Source organism: Podarcis gaigeae (genome assembly GCF_964106915.1).
Source record: "Podarcis gaigeae genome assembly, chromosome: 1".
Lineage (NCBI taxonomy): Eukaryota > Metazoa > Chordata > Lepidosauria > Squamata > Lacertidae > Podarcis > Podarcis gaigeae.
This window is the reverse complement of record NC_139678.1, coordinates 78,627,322-78,645,731: the sequence shown is the minus strand read 5'-3', so window position 1 is coordinate 78,645,731 and position 18,410 is coordinate 78,627,322. Positions and strand designations below refer to the sequence as shown.

Below are 18,410 nucleotides of genomic sequence, written 5' to 3'. Positions count from 1 at the left end.
TAGGCAAAGACATGTGACCATATTTTTTTCTTTATGACCCCCCCCCCCCCCGCTGTCTTCTCCTCAGTTGCATTCCATGGATAACTTGTAGCAAAATCATTTTGTAATCCTGACCCCATATAAATTCAGAAGAGTAGTAATCTAGTTCAGTTGTGTGCATGCATGACAGAGTATGTACAGGCGAGGAAGTGGATTGCTTCACATGCCAAACAAGAATGAAGCTTCACAGTAAGTAATCAATGTTCCATTCTCTTGCTTGGCATGAGAGACATCCACTGTGGGTTGTGGAAGAGCCCTGTATGATACTGGATTGGTTGGGTGAGTTAGGTGGCTGTCTACTGTTTGTTAAAGACCACAACAGATCTTGGGGGGTAGGAACCTTGGTGGATAGAGCAGTAGAGGTGCCAGATGCCAAGTGGAGTGGACAGGTGTTTGGCTTCTCATGCTAATGGCTGTATAGACTGATCTACCATACCAACATACAGCCATTGTAAGTCCAAACACTGAACTAGACAGACCAATTGACTGACTTGGTTAAAGGCAGTTTCCTATGACAAATGGTTACTACTGGAGAGAATGTACCAGCAATCCCTCCTATTTCGTAGGGGTTCAAGTACCAAGGTTTACATGTATACATGAAAACTGCATATAGCTAAACTCTTGAAGCTGCCCTGAAGCTAGCGGGTGAAAGGAGAGATAAAGAGCACCCACATACTCCCAAAGCTGGGGCACCGAGTGGGCTTCCCCTAGCCAGCAAGGTCAAGAGCATAAAAGTTATTTTCATCCAAAGTCTGCTTGGGTTACCCAGCACAAAAAGAGCTTTTAAGCTAGCTCTCTGATTTGCTTGCTGGGCAAGGCCCATTCGATGCACCGGCTCTAGAAGGCCAGCGATGTTCATTTGAAATCTCGAGAGAACATCCCATGGCCTTCCAGAACTGGCATGCTGAGCAAGCAAGGTGGAGAGCTTGAACGCACCTTTCGCCAAGAAGACCTGGCATGAAAAGAGCGTTTAAGCTCTCTGCCTTGCTTGGGAATTGACTTGTACAATTTCAGCCAACTGCATATATCTGAAAACATGCAAGTCAAATGTGTGTAAGATGAAAGAATTACTGTACATGCTCCACTATTTTAGCCACAGAAAGGGTCTGATCACCACCATTAGCTACTCTGGTCTTTGTAGAGTGATATACTGAGCCCATGGTGGCATCTGCTATGAATTCTGGTGCTTGGATTATTAATGTTATTATTAGGAACATTCTATGAGAATCAGAAAATAGGGATTCTAAACTTCTCAACAAATTCTTATTGAAAAATGAAGATGCATTTAGTAGGATCTAAAGCAGGCCTTTGAGCAGCCTTTACCTGATCTATGGAGCTCTGGCTTTGTACAGATTGCATCACCAGATGTTAAAAATTATTCTCACTTGAATTATGCTGCTCTGCCATCTGGTGGCTGACTGAAAGCAATGCACCCATTTCAGATGAGCAAATTGCACTGAGTTTTCTTGTCCCCCTTTAGACAGATTGTCCTTCTTTCTTTTGAGTTCGCTTTCCCCAGTGATCCAACATGGTGGATGCTCTGGTACAATTTTTCTATTCCACTCATCTCTGCCTTTGGCAAATGGGACTGATAGAACCCACAGTGGACACTCCCACACGAAACAGGGAACTAACCATTTTCCTTTACTATTTGGGAAGTAATGGGGGAGGGGGGATTCACTGTTTCCATAAACAGATATGAAAACAAAACAATTGGTGCATATGCTTGCAGCCACTCATAGGGAAGAGATCCAGCTACAGTACATAAATTAACTCACATTTTAAAACTGGGTAAGTTCTTACCTGTTCCAAACCTCCAAGGGCACACATTTAAAATATAATGAACTGACAGTACCAATCAAATCTAGTAATATTATTGGACTCAAAGGATAAGCTAAATTAATCAGGTCTATGTTCACAACCTTCACTTATGCAAAAATTACACCATATGGGTTAGCACCATACAGAACCACACAGAAGTTGTGTTGGTTATGCCAATCTTCTATGAAAAGAAAACTTAATCAGAAACCTGGTACACAGTGCATTCAGAACATAGTACTCTGGATTGGGATAAAGAGGCTTCAGAGAGAGAAATCAACATTGTGAGCATTTGGTCTATTATTTGAGTGACAGTCATAAGAAGAGTTTGCTTCATAAATGCTAGGGATAGAGGCATTAGACATGAGGCATAATTTAAAGGAAAAATTCCTCTTATGAGTGCACAAAATGTGTAACTGGAAAATGAACAAGCTGACTATACACAGATTATAACTAGAGAGACAGCCACTAACCATTGCAACACAAACAAATGGAAAACAGAAAGGCAGACATTAAATTTTAAAATACTCACTTGCCGATATCATCTTGGTCAGCAAACTTCTCATCGTTGAAGCCAAACTGGTCAATAAAATTGGACGTCATTTGTTGCATCTGATAATCAGAAAAGGCCTGGCAACCCCAGGACCAATGACAGTGATATAATGATTCTAATAATAGTCTAAATACTACTTGCCCATTTTGCTCCAGAAACACTTTCTCCTAAATTATATATCTATGAACTATTGAATGTTGAAACTTGAGGGCCTTAGGGCAAGTACTTGGTAACAGTTGCTCTTCTGTAATGATTCGGTTACTTTTTCATAAAGTAATAATTAACTTTGGCCTGAAGTTACTCTTTTAAAAACTATAGGTAAAAAGGCAACAAGAGTGTGGATACTCTTACAGAAGTAGCTTGAAGAGAAACAGTGTGACACCTCCATAAAATTATACAGGGAAGTCTTTTTTGGATCCAGCAAAAGTTACATATATTTTGGAGGCAGTATCTACAAAGCAATTTCCTTACTAAGAAGGTTGCATCCACTAACATGGTTCTGGTAAATGAATTAGGTGCCTCGTGATGCCACCAAACAAGGCATTCAACAAATATTTAAGATAGCATCATAATTTTCTGCATAAGCCACAGAAAAAAGAAAAGCTATTGCAACAGTCTGGAGCTCTTTTAAGTAAGCATGATCCAGAGTAACTTTTCAAGCTGTCGTCACTAACTGGCTAGAATAAGCTAGACTCAGATTTGATGAACTACCATGGCACAGATGAAGACAGCTTTTATGCCCATGGATGGAGAAATCCCCAAAGTGCGTACCAGGAGACAGGGGGAGAAAGAGGCTAATTCTAGAATTGCAGTTAAACTAAGGCTACATTTTTACAGACAGTAAAGCATATTTTTCAAGTGCCTTCTTTGAGTACACAGCCAGAAACTGGGTGATTTTGTCGGAAAGAGAACTGTGCTAGAAAAAATAGCCTCTAAAGCACTAGTCATATATGCCTTTGGTGGTACAACAACCATTTCTGCAGGATCAGGGGTACACAAGACTGTGGGAACATGTGGTCTGCTTCCCCTCCCAGATAAGATTATAACCCTCTTTTAGTTCCACAGTTATGAGCATAAAAGAACAGTTAACTCACAATCAGGTGATAATAGACTACAGAATATATTCAGTTCACTAAGACCGTTAAGAGAAATAACACAAGTATTTCCAGCTTGAGGGTGCTACACATTTGTGAAAGCAGGTAACTACACTTTTAAGTTTGCCGACTGAAACACCTAAAGGAATTAACTGCCTCAACTCTTACAGGCAGTTCACACAATGTTCCAATCAGCCAAACATGGTTTGCAGTATTAAAAACATGTGTTCTGAACTCTCCTTATGTCTCCTCAGAAAGTTGCAACTGACAAGAGTTGTTAGAGAATTGAAATTCTAATCAAATTAATGATACAGACCAAAATTACTTACATCCTGGAAGTTGTGACCATACATACCCCTCCCCCCAAATTCCACAGCTTTCAGGATATGCCTTCAATTTTTTCCTCATCTTGGGACTTCCGGAGGCGGCGCGAAGGGTAATGGCTGCCCTTTCCTAACGGGGAAGGGAGCTCCGCGCGAAAACGGGTCGTCCGCTACGGCGAAGCGGAGACCCACATCGGAAAACCGCAGGCGGCAGAAGCCTGCGGTCTTGGGACCCGGCGGGCGCCAGAAGCAGCCCCCAAGACGCAGAAGGAACCCCGTAAGGGGCTCTGGATCGTGGAGGAGGCTGCGGCGCTGAGGGTCGTTCCGCAATCGGCGGAGTGAAGCCGCAAAGCCGTTGCCGGTGAGCGCTGACCTTTCTTCCTGGAATTGGCACCTTGGAAAGCAGCAACCCGTGAGTAATAAGGACTTTTAATTAAGCTTAAAGATCAAAGCTTCTGAATTTGGCTGAAAGCGGAGGACGTAAAAAAAGGAAGTCCGTCTTCCGCTCACACTAAACTTCAAAGCAAAGAGCAGGAGGAGTGGAGGCAGTGAATGAACTCTTTTACAATTTGGATTTGAGCATTCAGTGCATCACTTTAATGCAGAAAAGGATTTTAAGCATTGGATTTATGCTAAGATTTGGACTGTAGGATCTTTCTCTGAGGAATCTACATTTTAAAAAAGGAAACCCAGGTGCTGGAACTGCCTGGCAACAGTAGCAGTCAGCCTGCAGACATAAATACTTTGAAACAAAATTTGGAAAAAATCTGAGGGGCTTGGACTTTGCTACTTTGACATCTTATGAGGTACCAGCAAGCACGGCTTGAAACATTGTGTTTTTGTAAAACCAACTCTGCTGAAGATTTAGCATTTGAAGGCTTTTGGACATGGGTTTTGTTTTCTCTGTGAACTGTATTTATTGATTCCCTTCTGAAAGACATTTTAAGCTCCCCCTAGAGGTTTTGGACTTTACAGCAGTGACATCCTCATACTTTCTGTTTCCCGGTCTCCTGATTGAATGTTACCATCTGGGCTGTCTTTTTCTCATGGGAACAACTCAGCTTGACCTTGAGCCTTAGATAAATTTGGAATGAGTGGCGCAAAGAAAAAGGAGCCAAAAGAAAAGGAAAAAGAACAAAGACCGCGAACTAGACAAACAACTTTAGCCTCAGCCTTGCAGCAACGCAGATCTTCGGTACCCACTGTGCTCTCTGAGGAAGCAGCAGCTTCTCTGCCACGTGCAGGGGAAGGAGAAACAGAGGAACTACAATTGGAAGATATGGCCTCAGGAACAGCTGCCTCCATTTTAGAAAAAATATATGAAAAATTGGAATCTTTGGATAAGAAAGTGGAATCCTTGGATAAAAAAGCTGATGAGCAAACTTTTAAAATAGACCAAAACACCGAATGTTTAAATAAATTAGCTGGACAAGTGGCACAGAACGTGGAAACAATTGCAGAATTGAAGGGAGCTACAGGGGAGAACAGAAAATTGGTTGAAGACACCAGCCAAAGGCTGGGAAAGTTAGAAAAAGAGGTGAGGCCACTCAATAAACAAGTTGGTGAACATCAGACCTATCTCTCGATGATTGAACTGAGAAGTAGGGAGACCAACTTAAGGATTAGATCGATACCCGAAGTGGAAGAGGACAATCTGGCTGAGTTTTTGACCAAAATATTTTCCAAGCACTGGAACCTAGAAGAGACGGACTTTAAGATTACATCAGCTTTCAGACTTGGAAGACTGACAAAAAAAGACAAGCCCAGAGACTGTTTGATATCACTGAGATCAAAGGAGGAGAGGGACAAGATTTTGGGCCTACACTACGGAAAGTCACTGGACATTTTAGATAAGAGGATTGAGTTATACAAGGACGTTCCCAAACAGCTTTTGGATTTGAGATCCGAATATTTGGAATTAGCAAGACTTTTGAGGAGCAACGCCATCATCTTTAGGTGGGATTTTCCACAAGGACTATCTTTTACTTTCAGAGGGAGGAAGATCAAAATTAGAACATTGGAAGACAGAGACAAATTTCTGAACCAATACGGAGAGGACCTTCATAAAAAACTTGGATTACCATCAGAGCTCGAAACACCAGAGGTACCTGCACCCTTGGATTCTGAAGATTCAGCGAAAAAGGTACCACCCCCAGAAAAATAACCAGATCTATCCAGGATGTCTCTGCAACTTCTGAGTTGGAATATAAATGGCTGCAACATTCCGGAGAAAAGGAGGAAAATTTTTCACATATTAAAAAAGGAACAATTGGACATTATTTGCCTGCAAGAAACCCACGTGACTAGGCTCCACAGAAAAGTGCTGATAAATAAGAGACTTGGCCAAGAATTTATATCTTCAGACATAGTGAAGAAGAGAGGAGTGGTGATATATGCAAAAGAGAGCCTTTCACCTAAATTTTTATTTAAAGATGAACATGGCAGAATTTTGGCAATTGAAATACAATATCAAGGAGAAAAAATTTTGATATTAGGAATCTATGCACCAAATGATGGGAAATCGGAATTTTATAAGAAGTTGCATGAAAGCATGCTGGAATATCTGGACTATGACAACATCATAATGATGGGAGATATGAATGGGATTGTATCAACTAACATGGATAAGTCGCAAAGTCAAAAAGTTACCAAAGATGGCAGACTACCAAAGACCTTTTTTGAAATGACAGAAAATATGGGCTGGATTGACATATGGAGAATCAAGAACCCCCTAGGAAAAGAAGGAACATTTTTCTCTGAGGCTCAACTGACTTGGACAAGAATCGACCAAATTTGGATTACTAGAGGTCTGGCACCTAAGGTCAGGAAAGTGGAAATCTGCCCAAAAACCTGCTCCGACCATAATGCCTTGAAAATGGACATGACATTATTACCAACCGGCTCCTTTAGATGGAAGATGAATGACAATTTGTTTAGAAATCAGGAGATCATTAAGAAGGCCCAAAAAGTTATAAAGGACTATTTTGAAATAAACCTGAACACCGTGGTGGAAAAAAGAACAATTTGGGACGCAAGCAAAGCTGTGATGAGAGGGTTCTTGATACAACAGAATGCCATAAGGAAAAGGACACAAAATGAAAAGAAAGACAAGATTCTGGAGAAAATTAAAGAACTAGAGAAGAAGCTAAGAGCCAATCCGAAGTCACAGCCGATTTTGAGAGAAATTAAACTTCATCAAGCACAATATTCAAAACTGATAAACCAGGAAATAGAATGGAAGATTAAATCAATGAAACAAAAAACGTTTGAATCGGCAAATAAATGTGGGAAACTGCTGGCCTGGCAGTTGAAGAAAAGACAAAAATTGAACATAGTAACAAATTTGGAAATTGAAGGAAGAAGTATACAGAACCCCGTGGAGATTAGAAAGTGTTTTCAAAAATATTTTAAAAAATTATATACTCAAGGGCCGCAGAATGAAGTTGAGATTGAACAATTTTTGAGGAAAAACGGATTGGAAAAATTGTCACAAGAAAATAGATTACTCCTGAACAGCAAAATAACACGACAAGAGATTGAACTTGCCATTCAGAACTTGAAATTGGGCAAATCTCCAGGGCCAGACGGCTTGACCTCCAAGTACTATAAGACATTAAGTGATTATTTGATCCAACCACTGCTGGAGGTCAGCAATGAAATTATGGAGGGAAAGAAGGCGCCAGAATCGTGGAAAGAAGCGTTCATCACATTGATACCAAAATCAGAAACTGAAAAGACACAGCTCAAGAACTACCGCCCCATCTCCCTTTTAAATGTGGATTACAAAATATTTGCTGATGTTTTGGCAAACAGACTTAAAAGAGTTTTAAGTCAAGTAATTCATAAAGACCAAGCAGGCTTTCTCCCAGGCAGACATATGTTTGCTAACACAAGGAACATTATTGATGTCTTGGAACTTTTGCAAACTGACATAAACACTAAAGCAGTGCTAATTTTTATAGACGCGGAGAAGGCCTTTGACAACATCTCTTGGAAATTTATGAAGGGAAATTTAAAAGAAATGGGAGTGGGGAGGGGTTTTGAAAATGGGATTGACGCAATATATTCAGAACAAAAAGCAAAATTGATTGTTAATAATGTGGTAACAGAAGAGTTCAAAATTGAAAAAGGAACACGACAAGGCTGCCCGATTTCCCCTTTGTTATTTATCTCAGTCCTGGAGGTGCTCTTAAACTTGATCAGAAGGGACCGGTTGGTGCAAGGGATCCAGGTCGGAGCGAAACAATATAAACTTAAAGCTTTTGCAGATGACCTAGTTTTGACACTGCAGGAGCCGGAATCTAGTACGAAAAGAGTTTTACAATTGATTGACAATTTTGGTCGGGTGGCGGGATTTAAGTTAAACAAACAGAAAACTAAGGTGTTGGGGAAAAATTTGACAGATATTGAATCAGAACAGTTTCAGAGAGAAACAGAATTATCATTGGTGAAAAAGGTAAAGTACCTAGGGGTGAACATAACAGCAAAAAATCTGAGTCTATTTAAGGAAAATTATGAAAAATGCTGGTCTGAAATTAAGAGAGACTTGGACAGTTGGACAAAATTGAAGCTTTCTTTGTTAGGCCGAATTGCTGCTATTAAGATGAATGTATTGCCAAAAATGTTGTTTTTGTTTCAAACACTACAGATTATAGACAAGACGGAATGCTTCCGGAAGTGGCAGAGAGATATTTCTAAATTTGTCTGGCAGGGCAAAAAGCCCAGAATTAAGTTTAAGATACTGACTGACGCAAAGGAAAGAGGGGGCTTTGCCCTGCCAGACTTAAGGTTGTATTACGAAGCCGCAGCTTTCTGCTGGCTAAAAGACTGGCTACTTCTCGAAGACACTGATGTGTTGGATCTGGAAGGGTTTAATAATAATTTTGGTTGGCATGCATACTTATGGTATGACAAAGTTAAGATCAATAAGGCCTTTAAGAACCATATTGTCAGAAAAGCAGTGTTTAATGTCTGGACAAAATATAAAGACTTATTGGAAAATAAAACCCCAAGGTGGCTTTCACCTCTGGAAGCTAAGGCCCGAAAAAGACCCAATATGGAAGCCAATTGGCCAAAATATTGGGAAATATTAGAAAAAGATGGAAATAACTGGAAATTGCAGAGTATGGAAAAAATGAAGGATAAAGTGCGAGACTGGTTACATTACGCCCAGATCAAAGAAGTTTTTAAAAATGACAAAAAGCTAGGGTTCCAGGTGGAGAAATCGAAGCTGGAAACTGAACTGTTAGAACCTAAGACTAAGGTACTTTCAAGAATGTATAACTTGCTGTTGAAATGGAACACACAAGACGAAATGGTTAAATCGGCTATGATAAAGTGGGCACAGGACATTGGGCATAACATTATGTTTGAGGAATGGGAAAGGTTGTGGACCACTGGGCTAAATTTTACTGCATGTAATGCTTTGAAAGAAAATATAATGAAAATGATATACAGATGGTACATGACCCCAGTTAAGCTTGCCAAAATATACCACTCGTCTGACAATAAATGTTGGAAATGTAAAGAGAATGAAGGAACGTTCTTTCACCTCTGGTGGACTTGCCCTAAAGTGAAGGCCTTCTGGGAAATGATATATAATGAACTGAAAAAGGTATTTAAGTATACTTTCACTAAGAAACCAGAGGCCTTCCTTCTGGGTATTGTCGGCCAGAAGGTGTCAAAGAAGGACAGAACTTTCTTTATGTATGCAACAACGGCAGCAAGGATACTCATCGCAAAGAACTGGAAAACTCAAGATCTACCCACGCTGGAAGAATGGCAGATGCAGCTGATGGACTATATGCAGCTGGCGGAAATGACTGGCAGAATTCGAGACCTGGGAGAAGAAAGGATTGAAGAAGACTGGAAGAAATTTAAGATTTATTTACAAAATTATTGTAATTTGATGGAATGCTAAGAAGGATGCTTGATTATAAACAATTGGCCATCACTAAATTAGATGAGCATTATTAGACTATATTGTAATGATTGGTTATAAGATTACAAATAAGATGGTAATTTGCTTGAAAAATTTTATGAACAATGTAAGTGCGAGCGGATGACGTGAGGAAGTCCAAAGATGTTATGAAATTTTGTAAAGACACAAACAATGCTGTTTTTTAATTTTGTATCTCTTTTATTAAAAAAACCTAATAAAAATTTTGGAAAAAAAAAAAATTTTTTTTCCTCATCTTAAAAATGCTAAATCTAAGTTTTAAAAGTTGCAAATTCCCGAGGCAATCGTCTCACCCAAGTTCTTTTCAATTAAGGCATCAATGCAAACAATTGCAAACAGTCCAGAGTTTGACTCACTTGCTGTAAAGAGGAATCCTGCGAGAAACCAGTTTCTTTAAAATCAATTTCATCGTCACTGGATGAGTGTATATGACAAGTAGTAACCTAGAGACAGAACAATTAAAGAATCAGCATCAGAAAAAGGGTTTAAAACAATGCGCCCATAATAAAGTCTGTAAGTTTTTAAATTCCTTACAAGAAAACAACAATGTCACATACTGGGGCAGGGGGCACTAATGCTTGGGAAATAAAAGCCCAGAGCTGCCTGGTAAGGCAGCAGTAGTTGTATGGCTCTGGATAAAAGCAATTAAGTGTTGTACTTTTAAATCCAAATTTTGCCAGTGTCTGCTTTGCCCTAAAAAATCAGACTTAAGAAACTATAGTCAAAATACACTGCATAGCTAACTCAATTTTAATTAAAAAATGATTTTAATGCACGGTGTTAAAAAGAAATACAAGTTAAACAAATTTCAGCTGCAAAATCTGTTAAATTTACACATTCTTAATTGGAGATTTTCATCATGGAAAGGCAAATTCCAGTGAAACAGTCTGCAGTCAACACCACTATGTATTATGTTGATGCATTAAATCTGTTTTAAATTCTCTTCCTATGAATTTTGTCACAAGTTTTCTATGCAATAGAATATTTTTTAAATGCTTCACACATCAGAAGTGTAGCATGAGAATTCTATACTGATTCCATATTACTTATTTATATCTCCTGCTTAGAAAGCACTGTTAAGTCAATTTACTTTCAGTTAACTAAATCAATTTAAATCATTCAGCACTAATATGTACTTCAAACCAAGGACACAATAAAGCTGATTTTCAATTTACACATTCATTAACAAATCAGCCAACAAACCTAAGAAATTAAATATAGTTCTGCATCAGGTATCTAATGAAAGTCTGCTGTAGCAAGATTCAGCTCTGCCTTCATCAACACTACTGCAAAAAACTGTGGGTTGGATACAGAGTTCTTATTAGTAGAACTTTGCTGACGGGACACACTTGCTGGGGGAAAAGAAAGCAAATTCTGTTCATTCTTCCTTCCCCATGTAGCCCCCTGAAATGCTACTCCCAGTGGTGTAGGATATGTTGTGGGGGGCATCTGTGAAGGTCACCCGTGCAATAATTTTTGAACATGGCTCATTTTCCTACAGTTAAAATAAACCACAGTTTAGGGTTCAAACACAATACTTAACTGTGGCTCATCTAAAAACAGAAAAACTTCTGACCTCCTCATGACCACACCAGAGAGCACAAAACCAAGATTCATCCTTGTATTCATAAGTCATGATTTAGTATTACATGGAAGTAATTGTGTGTGAGATACACTGACTCACAGTAGACTTGATCTATACATAGTTCAAAAATGTGTGTGTGTGTGTGTGTGTGTGTGTGTGTGTGTGTATGTATTAAATGAATTATTAAAAGACCAATCTGACTGGGGTCTTAATTATACGAAACTCTGTACCGTTCAAAAATCCAAAAGTAGGGCTCTATTTTTGCCAAAGGAATTCTCTAAGACGATACAAATGTAGTATACTTTGAAAATTAGAGCTGCACACACTTTCAAAACAAAGACAGGATAGCAATCTCTCTTGGACACGAGTGTATATTAATGGTTCCCCGTCATCCTGCAAAAAGTGACAAGTGAAGTGCCTCGCCTTCCTTGGAGGTTTTAAAGCAAAAGCTTTTGGGAGGGGGCATATGTCATGTATGATCTGGCTGAAATCCCTGCATTGTAGGGGGTTGGACTAGATGATCCTATAGTTCTATGGTTCTATGAGTTAGAAAGGTGTTGTCCTGCATTCCTGACAAATGAGGGCCAAAATTCCCATAGAAAATCCCCCAGAAACTTCATCTTATGAAACCTACTAGATCCACTGTGTTTCTTTTGTTTGTTTCTCCTAAAGAACTTGTGCAGAAAGTCTCCCATCGCTCCCTGATTTCATCTGGAAGCTCTAGAAAGTCAAGCAGAAAGAGGTTTAATAATAAAGCACATTAATTTTCACTCTATTTTATTATTTTAAAATACTAAAAGCATTACAAAAACATATACACTCATCCCCCAAGGTAAGGTAGAACCCACATGCTAGAAATTCTGCCTTGTTCCTTGCTGTATGCAGAAGGAAGACATGTGAGACTTAAAAGTAGAATCTGAGATTCTTCCTGGAGTTAAGATTCACGTACCCATTTCTGGTAATGACCCAACCCTCTGCTGGCTTTTATCTCTCCCTGTAATTGGTATGTGGCCCTGATAAATTACCCAAAAGGAATGCAGCCTTTTCTAAAGGAACTTCTACTGTCTGAATCACTCTTTGTCCACTTTGTTCAAGTGCGAAACATGATTTAAAATGTGTCTCAAATCAGTTAAAATTGCCTTGGCATAAAACTGATCTACCCCAAAGGGCAAATTTTCATTTTTTTTGTACATAAACAGCCCCTATAACAGAAATTACAGACAAAACTAGCAGGGGTAGAGTGCAAAAATATCTAACGGGCAGAATCAATCTGTAGAATTTTTGCTAACATGCACAGACAATCAATTCTGCAGTGATTAACTTTTAAGATGTTGTAGGAGAAGCAGGAACCAATGGGCTGACTGATAAACTCTCAGAGCAAACCCAAAGGTAAAGGCTTGGCATGTGAGAAGGGGAGATAGGGATATACATTGTCCACATTTAGAAATCAGCAATAAGATCAAGTATTTGTTTCTTTAAAAGTACATCACTTACCTTTAATAAGCTGCTGCACTAATGTACAATTTGGCCCTTTATCCGTACTGTGCACAATACAGTTAGCTATTCTTGTTAAGTGACCCATGTAGCCATATCGCCTTCCTCCTTCAGCCCTGCAAGAATTCAACAAATTTCATTATTTAAACAGGCAGTTGTTTAATCTGTTAGTTACATACTGTTCTCTCTATAGGTTTGGAAGAGTATATAAGTAAACAAGATGGTTGTTTGGCAAAGAAGAGAAGAGAATGTGACTTGGTCAGTCCTTCACAAAAAGGCCAATCAATTGTTAGGCAGTTAAAATATTTCAAACTCTGCTCCTTGATTTGATTTCAAGAGCTGTGCAGAGTATCATATGGGACAAATGTTAGTTGGGGCAGGGGGTTGATTACTTTTACAGAATACACAACTCTATAATACAGCCATTAATTCATCAAGATTTATTTAAATTCACATCTATGCCTATGCTGTGCATACAGTGATCTCCATTAAAACTATTTATGACTCTTCAGACTTAGCTCAAATATAAATTTGTTCTTATCATAAAAATATACTGAAGTTAAATTAGCAAAAGCAGACCCATATATTGCTTGTGCAAAGTGCATACCCACAAACAGCAGCAGTGAACACTGCAGGGATAGAAATAGAGAGAACTTTCCTAACCTTCTCCACTCCAGAAGCCAGTGATTTGAACATATTCCCTCTAGGCCAAAGTAGTATGCTTTGTGAACATCAATCAAGTACAGTTAATATTTTGTTTAAATTTGTCTTGAATTAAATCAAGTGCTATGTTGCTTCCCAAATAGTATACAGCATGCATAACTACAAATGGAGGGAGTGGGTTTTGATTACTCACTGTTTCTTCTCATTCATTTCCCATGCTTCAAGTATTCGTTCTATTAAATGGCACTTAAGGAAAAGCTATAAAACAAAAGCTTCCTTAGTTTTTTTTTTGGCAATATATATTTTTTGCTACAGATCTTCAAATATACCATGTATATTTCCCCCAACCGATCCTTCCAGTTCACCATATTCTAAATTTGAAAAAGAGTACAAGACTGAAATGATTATTACCTGCAGTTCTACTTCAAAATATTCTGTCACACGTTAATAGCTGCACTGTTGCCAGTTTTTTTAAAAAAGGCGTGATTACCTATTTAATCTAGCAAAAGGAACTAGTAGCTGATCTATACTTAGATCAGCAACTTTATTTCTTGCACTTCAGCTACCATTGCTCTGGAGTACAACACTTCTGCTAAAACCAAAAACTGTTTTTGTTAGAGCAAGGTAGCAGGACAGTGTTAAGCGTAAGAGCTTTACAACAGTAATTTAACTATGGCAACTTTTTCATCCTCTTGGTCACCTTGCTTTTATTTATCTTACCTAGTTGACTAAGTGTTTCTATGCAGGGAGCCTAGCCCAATTATACCTAGAGTACTACAAATAATAAAAACAGCTTACATGTTTCAGCAAAAGGTTGTCTCCAGTGGAATCCTGATCTGAAATTGTACCATTTTCTGTGCTTTCAAATGGACTTGCGAGAATCAATGCAATACAAATTTCTACTTGAGTATGTAAAAAGTTATTCCATGTGTACTTAAAAAACATGTCCTGTAGGGAAAAAAGAAACTGGAGTCAAACGTAGCCCTGTTAAAATCCAAGTCTGCGTGCTTAAGTTTCTGTGAATTGAACTCTACTCAAAGGATGCTCCCACTGGAAGAGAAGGACAGTAATTTTTGCTGTTTCCTCCCTTCATCCTTCCAAGATCTGGTCCAGAGCAGCATGGGTTGACCCTGCAGAACAGAGTGGAGGATGGCACTCAAGTCTCTAGAAAAAGTGGAGAAAAACACTTCTTCCCATCTGTCAATGAGAGCCTTTGCTGAAAATGAGTCATTTTGTATACTAAGGATTGTATTCAATGTAGCACTAAGGTGAATATTCTGTTACCACAAGGGTTTCTCGTTGTGCGATGAAACGTTCTGCTGCTCTCCTCCTCTTGTGCCTCCCAAATGTGTTCTAAGGTTTTCTTTAGCTCTCTGAAACAGATCTGGAGGAAGCAGAAGGGGAATCCACTTGTGCTACTGCTAATCCTTGCTCAAGCACAAGTTAGTTGAATGCTGCTCGCAATTGCAGCAAAGTAGTAATAGTAATAACTAAGCCTAGTTTCAGTGTTCTTTAAAAAGAAAATTCAATAAACTACTGTCCCCAATCAACATATGCACAAACCATCTTAAGCCACTATAGTATTTGTGCTAGCAGTCCCTCAGAAAAGCCTATGGATGGAAGATGCAGCAGCTCGGCTAGCAGAGATTTCTGCATTCCCAACAAAACAGACTACTCATGAATATTAGAGTATATCACATCAGTTGATAAGAATTCCTACAAAAAGTGACAGCTGCTCATGAAGAAGCAAGGTGCTCCCAATACTCTTAACCAAACACAGATTATATGTATGTACTGGCCAATTTTATTCTGTTTAAGATAAAACAAAAAGTGCCTGTGTCTCCATCTTAATTTATGATGGTGCTATGGCCAATAAAGCGCAGCCCCATTTTTCCAGAATTCTGAACTCATGGGACATTCCTACTTCCCACAATTGCATCTGCCCCTAACAAATGATTAAACTATTTGTAACAAACTACACATTATGAATGAGGACTGAGGTTGGAACCCCAACTTTCAAAAGAACTGAAATGCCTGTAGGGAAGTGCAAATTTCTTTCCAATGTAGGGGAATTAACTCTCTACTCCCACCCATTTTCAAGTTGAAAATCTCCATCATCTGGAGGCTATTTTCCCTATGGAGAGAATATCAGTGAATGCCCCCAGGTCTCGACACACTGCTGTCAACCATAGTTCATGACTGCATTTTAGTGTATTTTTTAAGTTACAGGATCCATTCATGGATATCTCATGTAATTTAATTTGACTTTCAGGTACAAAACCTGAGGCAGCACAGAAATATTAATTTCACAGGTAACAATCCATTCACTCACTCAAGGAAATCATAGTATCTTTCACCTGTGTCATGACATAGCAAGATTAGGAACAATTAGCACAATAAAAAAGATACGAGCTTTGCTGTGATAATTTGTGATAGGAAAGTCAATATTGCAAGTATTTATGCTCTTACCAGTATAACTCCTATGCTATTGAGCTCTATAAGTTCCAGGTTTACACTGTTTGTATTTGTCTGTAGAAGGCTGGATATTAATCTGATCACATTTAACCTGGTATTCCCTACAGGTGGATCCAATACACCCCATGTTGTCTTCATAACACTTTTCTAGACAAAAAAGAGAACAAAAATATTGAAATATTACTCAAACTCCAAAGTATTATTTATCCACAAGGGGGAGGGGGCAGGAGGAAACAAGGTAATCACAAAACTAAGTCTGAAACGTTTAGCAGAATACCTAAAAGAGAAACTCAATGTTAGTCCCATACATTATGTTCTACAATATCATGGGCTGAAAATGTGAGGACATATATGTAAAATAAGCAGTTCAATGATCAGTTCGCCAATGACAAAACACTTCTCCCCCAAGTTCTCAAAGCTGCATTTCTTTTCCAAAAACCATAACAAGATTGAGACTTAGTCTCCTTCCTTTGGCATATACAGAGTATTGGATGGGACAAGGCTATTTCATTCTGTTCAAGGCTTTGAAGAAGCCAATAAATGGCAAGTCACTCTTGCTGCTTGGCATTGGAGAACAGGGAGGAGACTGGCATAACTTCTCAACTTCTTCAAAGCCTCACTACCAAAGTTGGAAGGTAGATCAGCCTTCCCTAATCCGGTGTCCTCCAAAGGTTGCTAGACTACCACCTATCATCCTTGACCATTGGTCATGCTATTTGGGGTGATGGGAGTTGGAGAAAATATATACAGTGCACTAGGATGGGGAAGGCTGATCTAGGCAATCATGCTGCAAAGCTTGGTTCTGCACGTCAAGAAAGGGAAAGCAGCAGAACTAGAATTGGGCAATATAATGCTCTCAGTTTCCTTGGCAATGGAGGTTCACTTCTACACTGGGAACACAAAATGAGGAAGAGAGGGGAGAAGCAGTTTGGTCGCTGAGGTGATAGAAAGACTCCCTCTGGGACTGGAAGAAGGGTGGCTTATTTACTTATTTAAAATATTTATCCACACCTTTCCACCTCATTACTGAGATGCCGAAAGGAGATGTCATATAATATTAAAATAGCAGAAATAATATAATATCAAACAACGCAAACAGCAAACATAACAGATTAAAAACAACTCTTAAAAGCCAAGTGTATATAGGTTACCCACCAATGTCCAATTCATCAAACAGTGGACGAGTGCCCTTGAAGCTGGATTGATGGAGCAGAATGGCTCCAATTTCACATGCATTAAATGTTTTACTTACTTTGGGGGGCTCCAAGAGCAGTTCATGGAAGGATGGAAGTCGTGCTTTTATGGCTTCTAATACACTCTTGTTGACCAAATATGTTGAGTGACTCATACCTGGGGGGCAAATCTCTATGTGACCTTCAAATCTAAAATGAAGAAAAGGTAAGCTCTTTAACACAAAAAGCACAGCTACTTTAAAAAGACAGATAGATGAATAAGCTGACTAGGCTAGATAATAGTAAAGGGAACAAATCAAAATTTTTACATTCAACTCACCTTTCAATTAAGGTGATACAGTATCTGCATTGTTGTCCACCGACCCACATCTAACAATTATTTAGTCTTTCCCTCAACCCGACACACAGACTTCAGTAAAATAATGTTTTAAAAATTTGATTAACATACACAAAAACTGACTTCCAAGCAACATAAATCTCATATTTTTGCAGTGATGTATTCATGATGACCCCATTTCAGAAGCATCCACTTGGACTGTGCAAGACTTATTATTTCCAAGAATGTTTATAAGATAAATGTTTAGGTACAGATAATGTAGTCACAATTTACATCAATTTAATAGAATCATAGAATTACAGAGTTGGAAGAGATCATGAGGGTCATATAGTTCAACTCCCTGCAATGCAGGAATCTTTTTCACAATGTGGGGCTCACGACCCCTAAGAAGTAGTGACTCATGCTCTACCAACTAAGACATTAATGTAAACTAATGACATTAATTTACACAAATGATACCATCTTGTTCCAACTGTTCCCTATAGTGAGATCAGTGCCAGAATGGACAGAAGGCAGCCTTTTACATGTATAGTTAAACTGTGTTTGCTAAACACCTTCTTACTATCCAGAATCCACAAAACTAGGTAGAGATCAGAAAAATGCTCATTCAGAAACCTTTATATACCGTATTTTTCGCCCTATAGGACGCACTTTTTCCCCTCCAAAAATGATGGGGAAATGTGTGTACGTCCTATGGGGCGAATGCAGGCTTTCGCTGAAGCGTGGAGAGCGAGAGGGGTCGGTGCGCACCGACCCCTCTTGCTCTCCACGCTTCAGGAAGCTATCTGCAAGCCTTGCGCGCCCGGCGGGAGGTCCCGCCGGGCGCGCAAGCCTTGGGGCGGCAGCCTGTTCTGGGGGCTGGAGAAGCTCCGGCTTC

General features: G+C 39.1%; 1 protein-coding gene across 38 annotated transcripts in view; it reads right to left on the bottom strand.

The window, feature by feature from the left end:
• The window catches only part of PPP6R3 (protein phosphatase 6 regulatory subunit 3), a 62,472-nt gene that overhangs the window by 14,266 nt on the left and 29,796 nt on the right, over nucleotides 1-18,410 (bottom strand). For 21 of the 38 annotated variants that reach the window (XM_083756292.1, XM_083756296.1, XM_083756262.1 and 18 more), the window contains 8 exons: nucleotides 17,256-17,385; nucleotides 15,998-16,150; nucleotides 14,327-14,476; nucleotides 13,722-13,786; nucleotides 12,866-12,981; nucleotides 12,006-12,091; nucleotides 10,143-10,229; nucleotides 2,390-2,487 (listed from right to left, as the gene is read on the bottom strand). In XM_083756292.1, the coding sequence (XP_083612418.1) occupies nucleotides 2,390-2,487; nucleotides 10,143-10,229; nucleotides 12,006-12,091; nucleotides 12,866-12,981; nucleotides 13,722-13,786; nucleotides 14,327-14,476; nucleotides 15,998-16,150; nucleotides 17,256-17,385 (885 nt within the window). The remainder of the gene's footprint in view (nucleotides 1-2,389; nucleotides 2,488-10,142; nucleotides 10,230-12,005; nucleotides 12,092-12,865; nucleotides 12,982-13,721; nucleotides 13,787-14,326; nucleotides 14,477-15,997; nucleotides 16,151-17,255; nucleotides 17,386-18,410) is intronic. The other 17 variants (XM_083756290.1, XM_083756279.1, XM_083756284.1 and 14 more) reach the window with 2 other exon arrangements.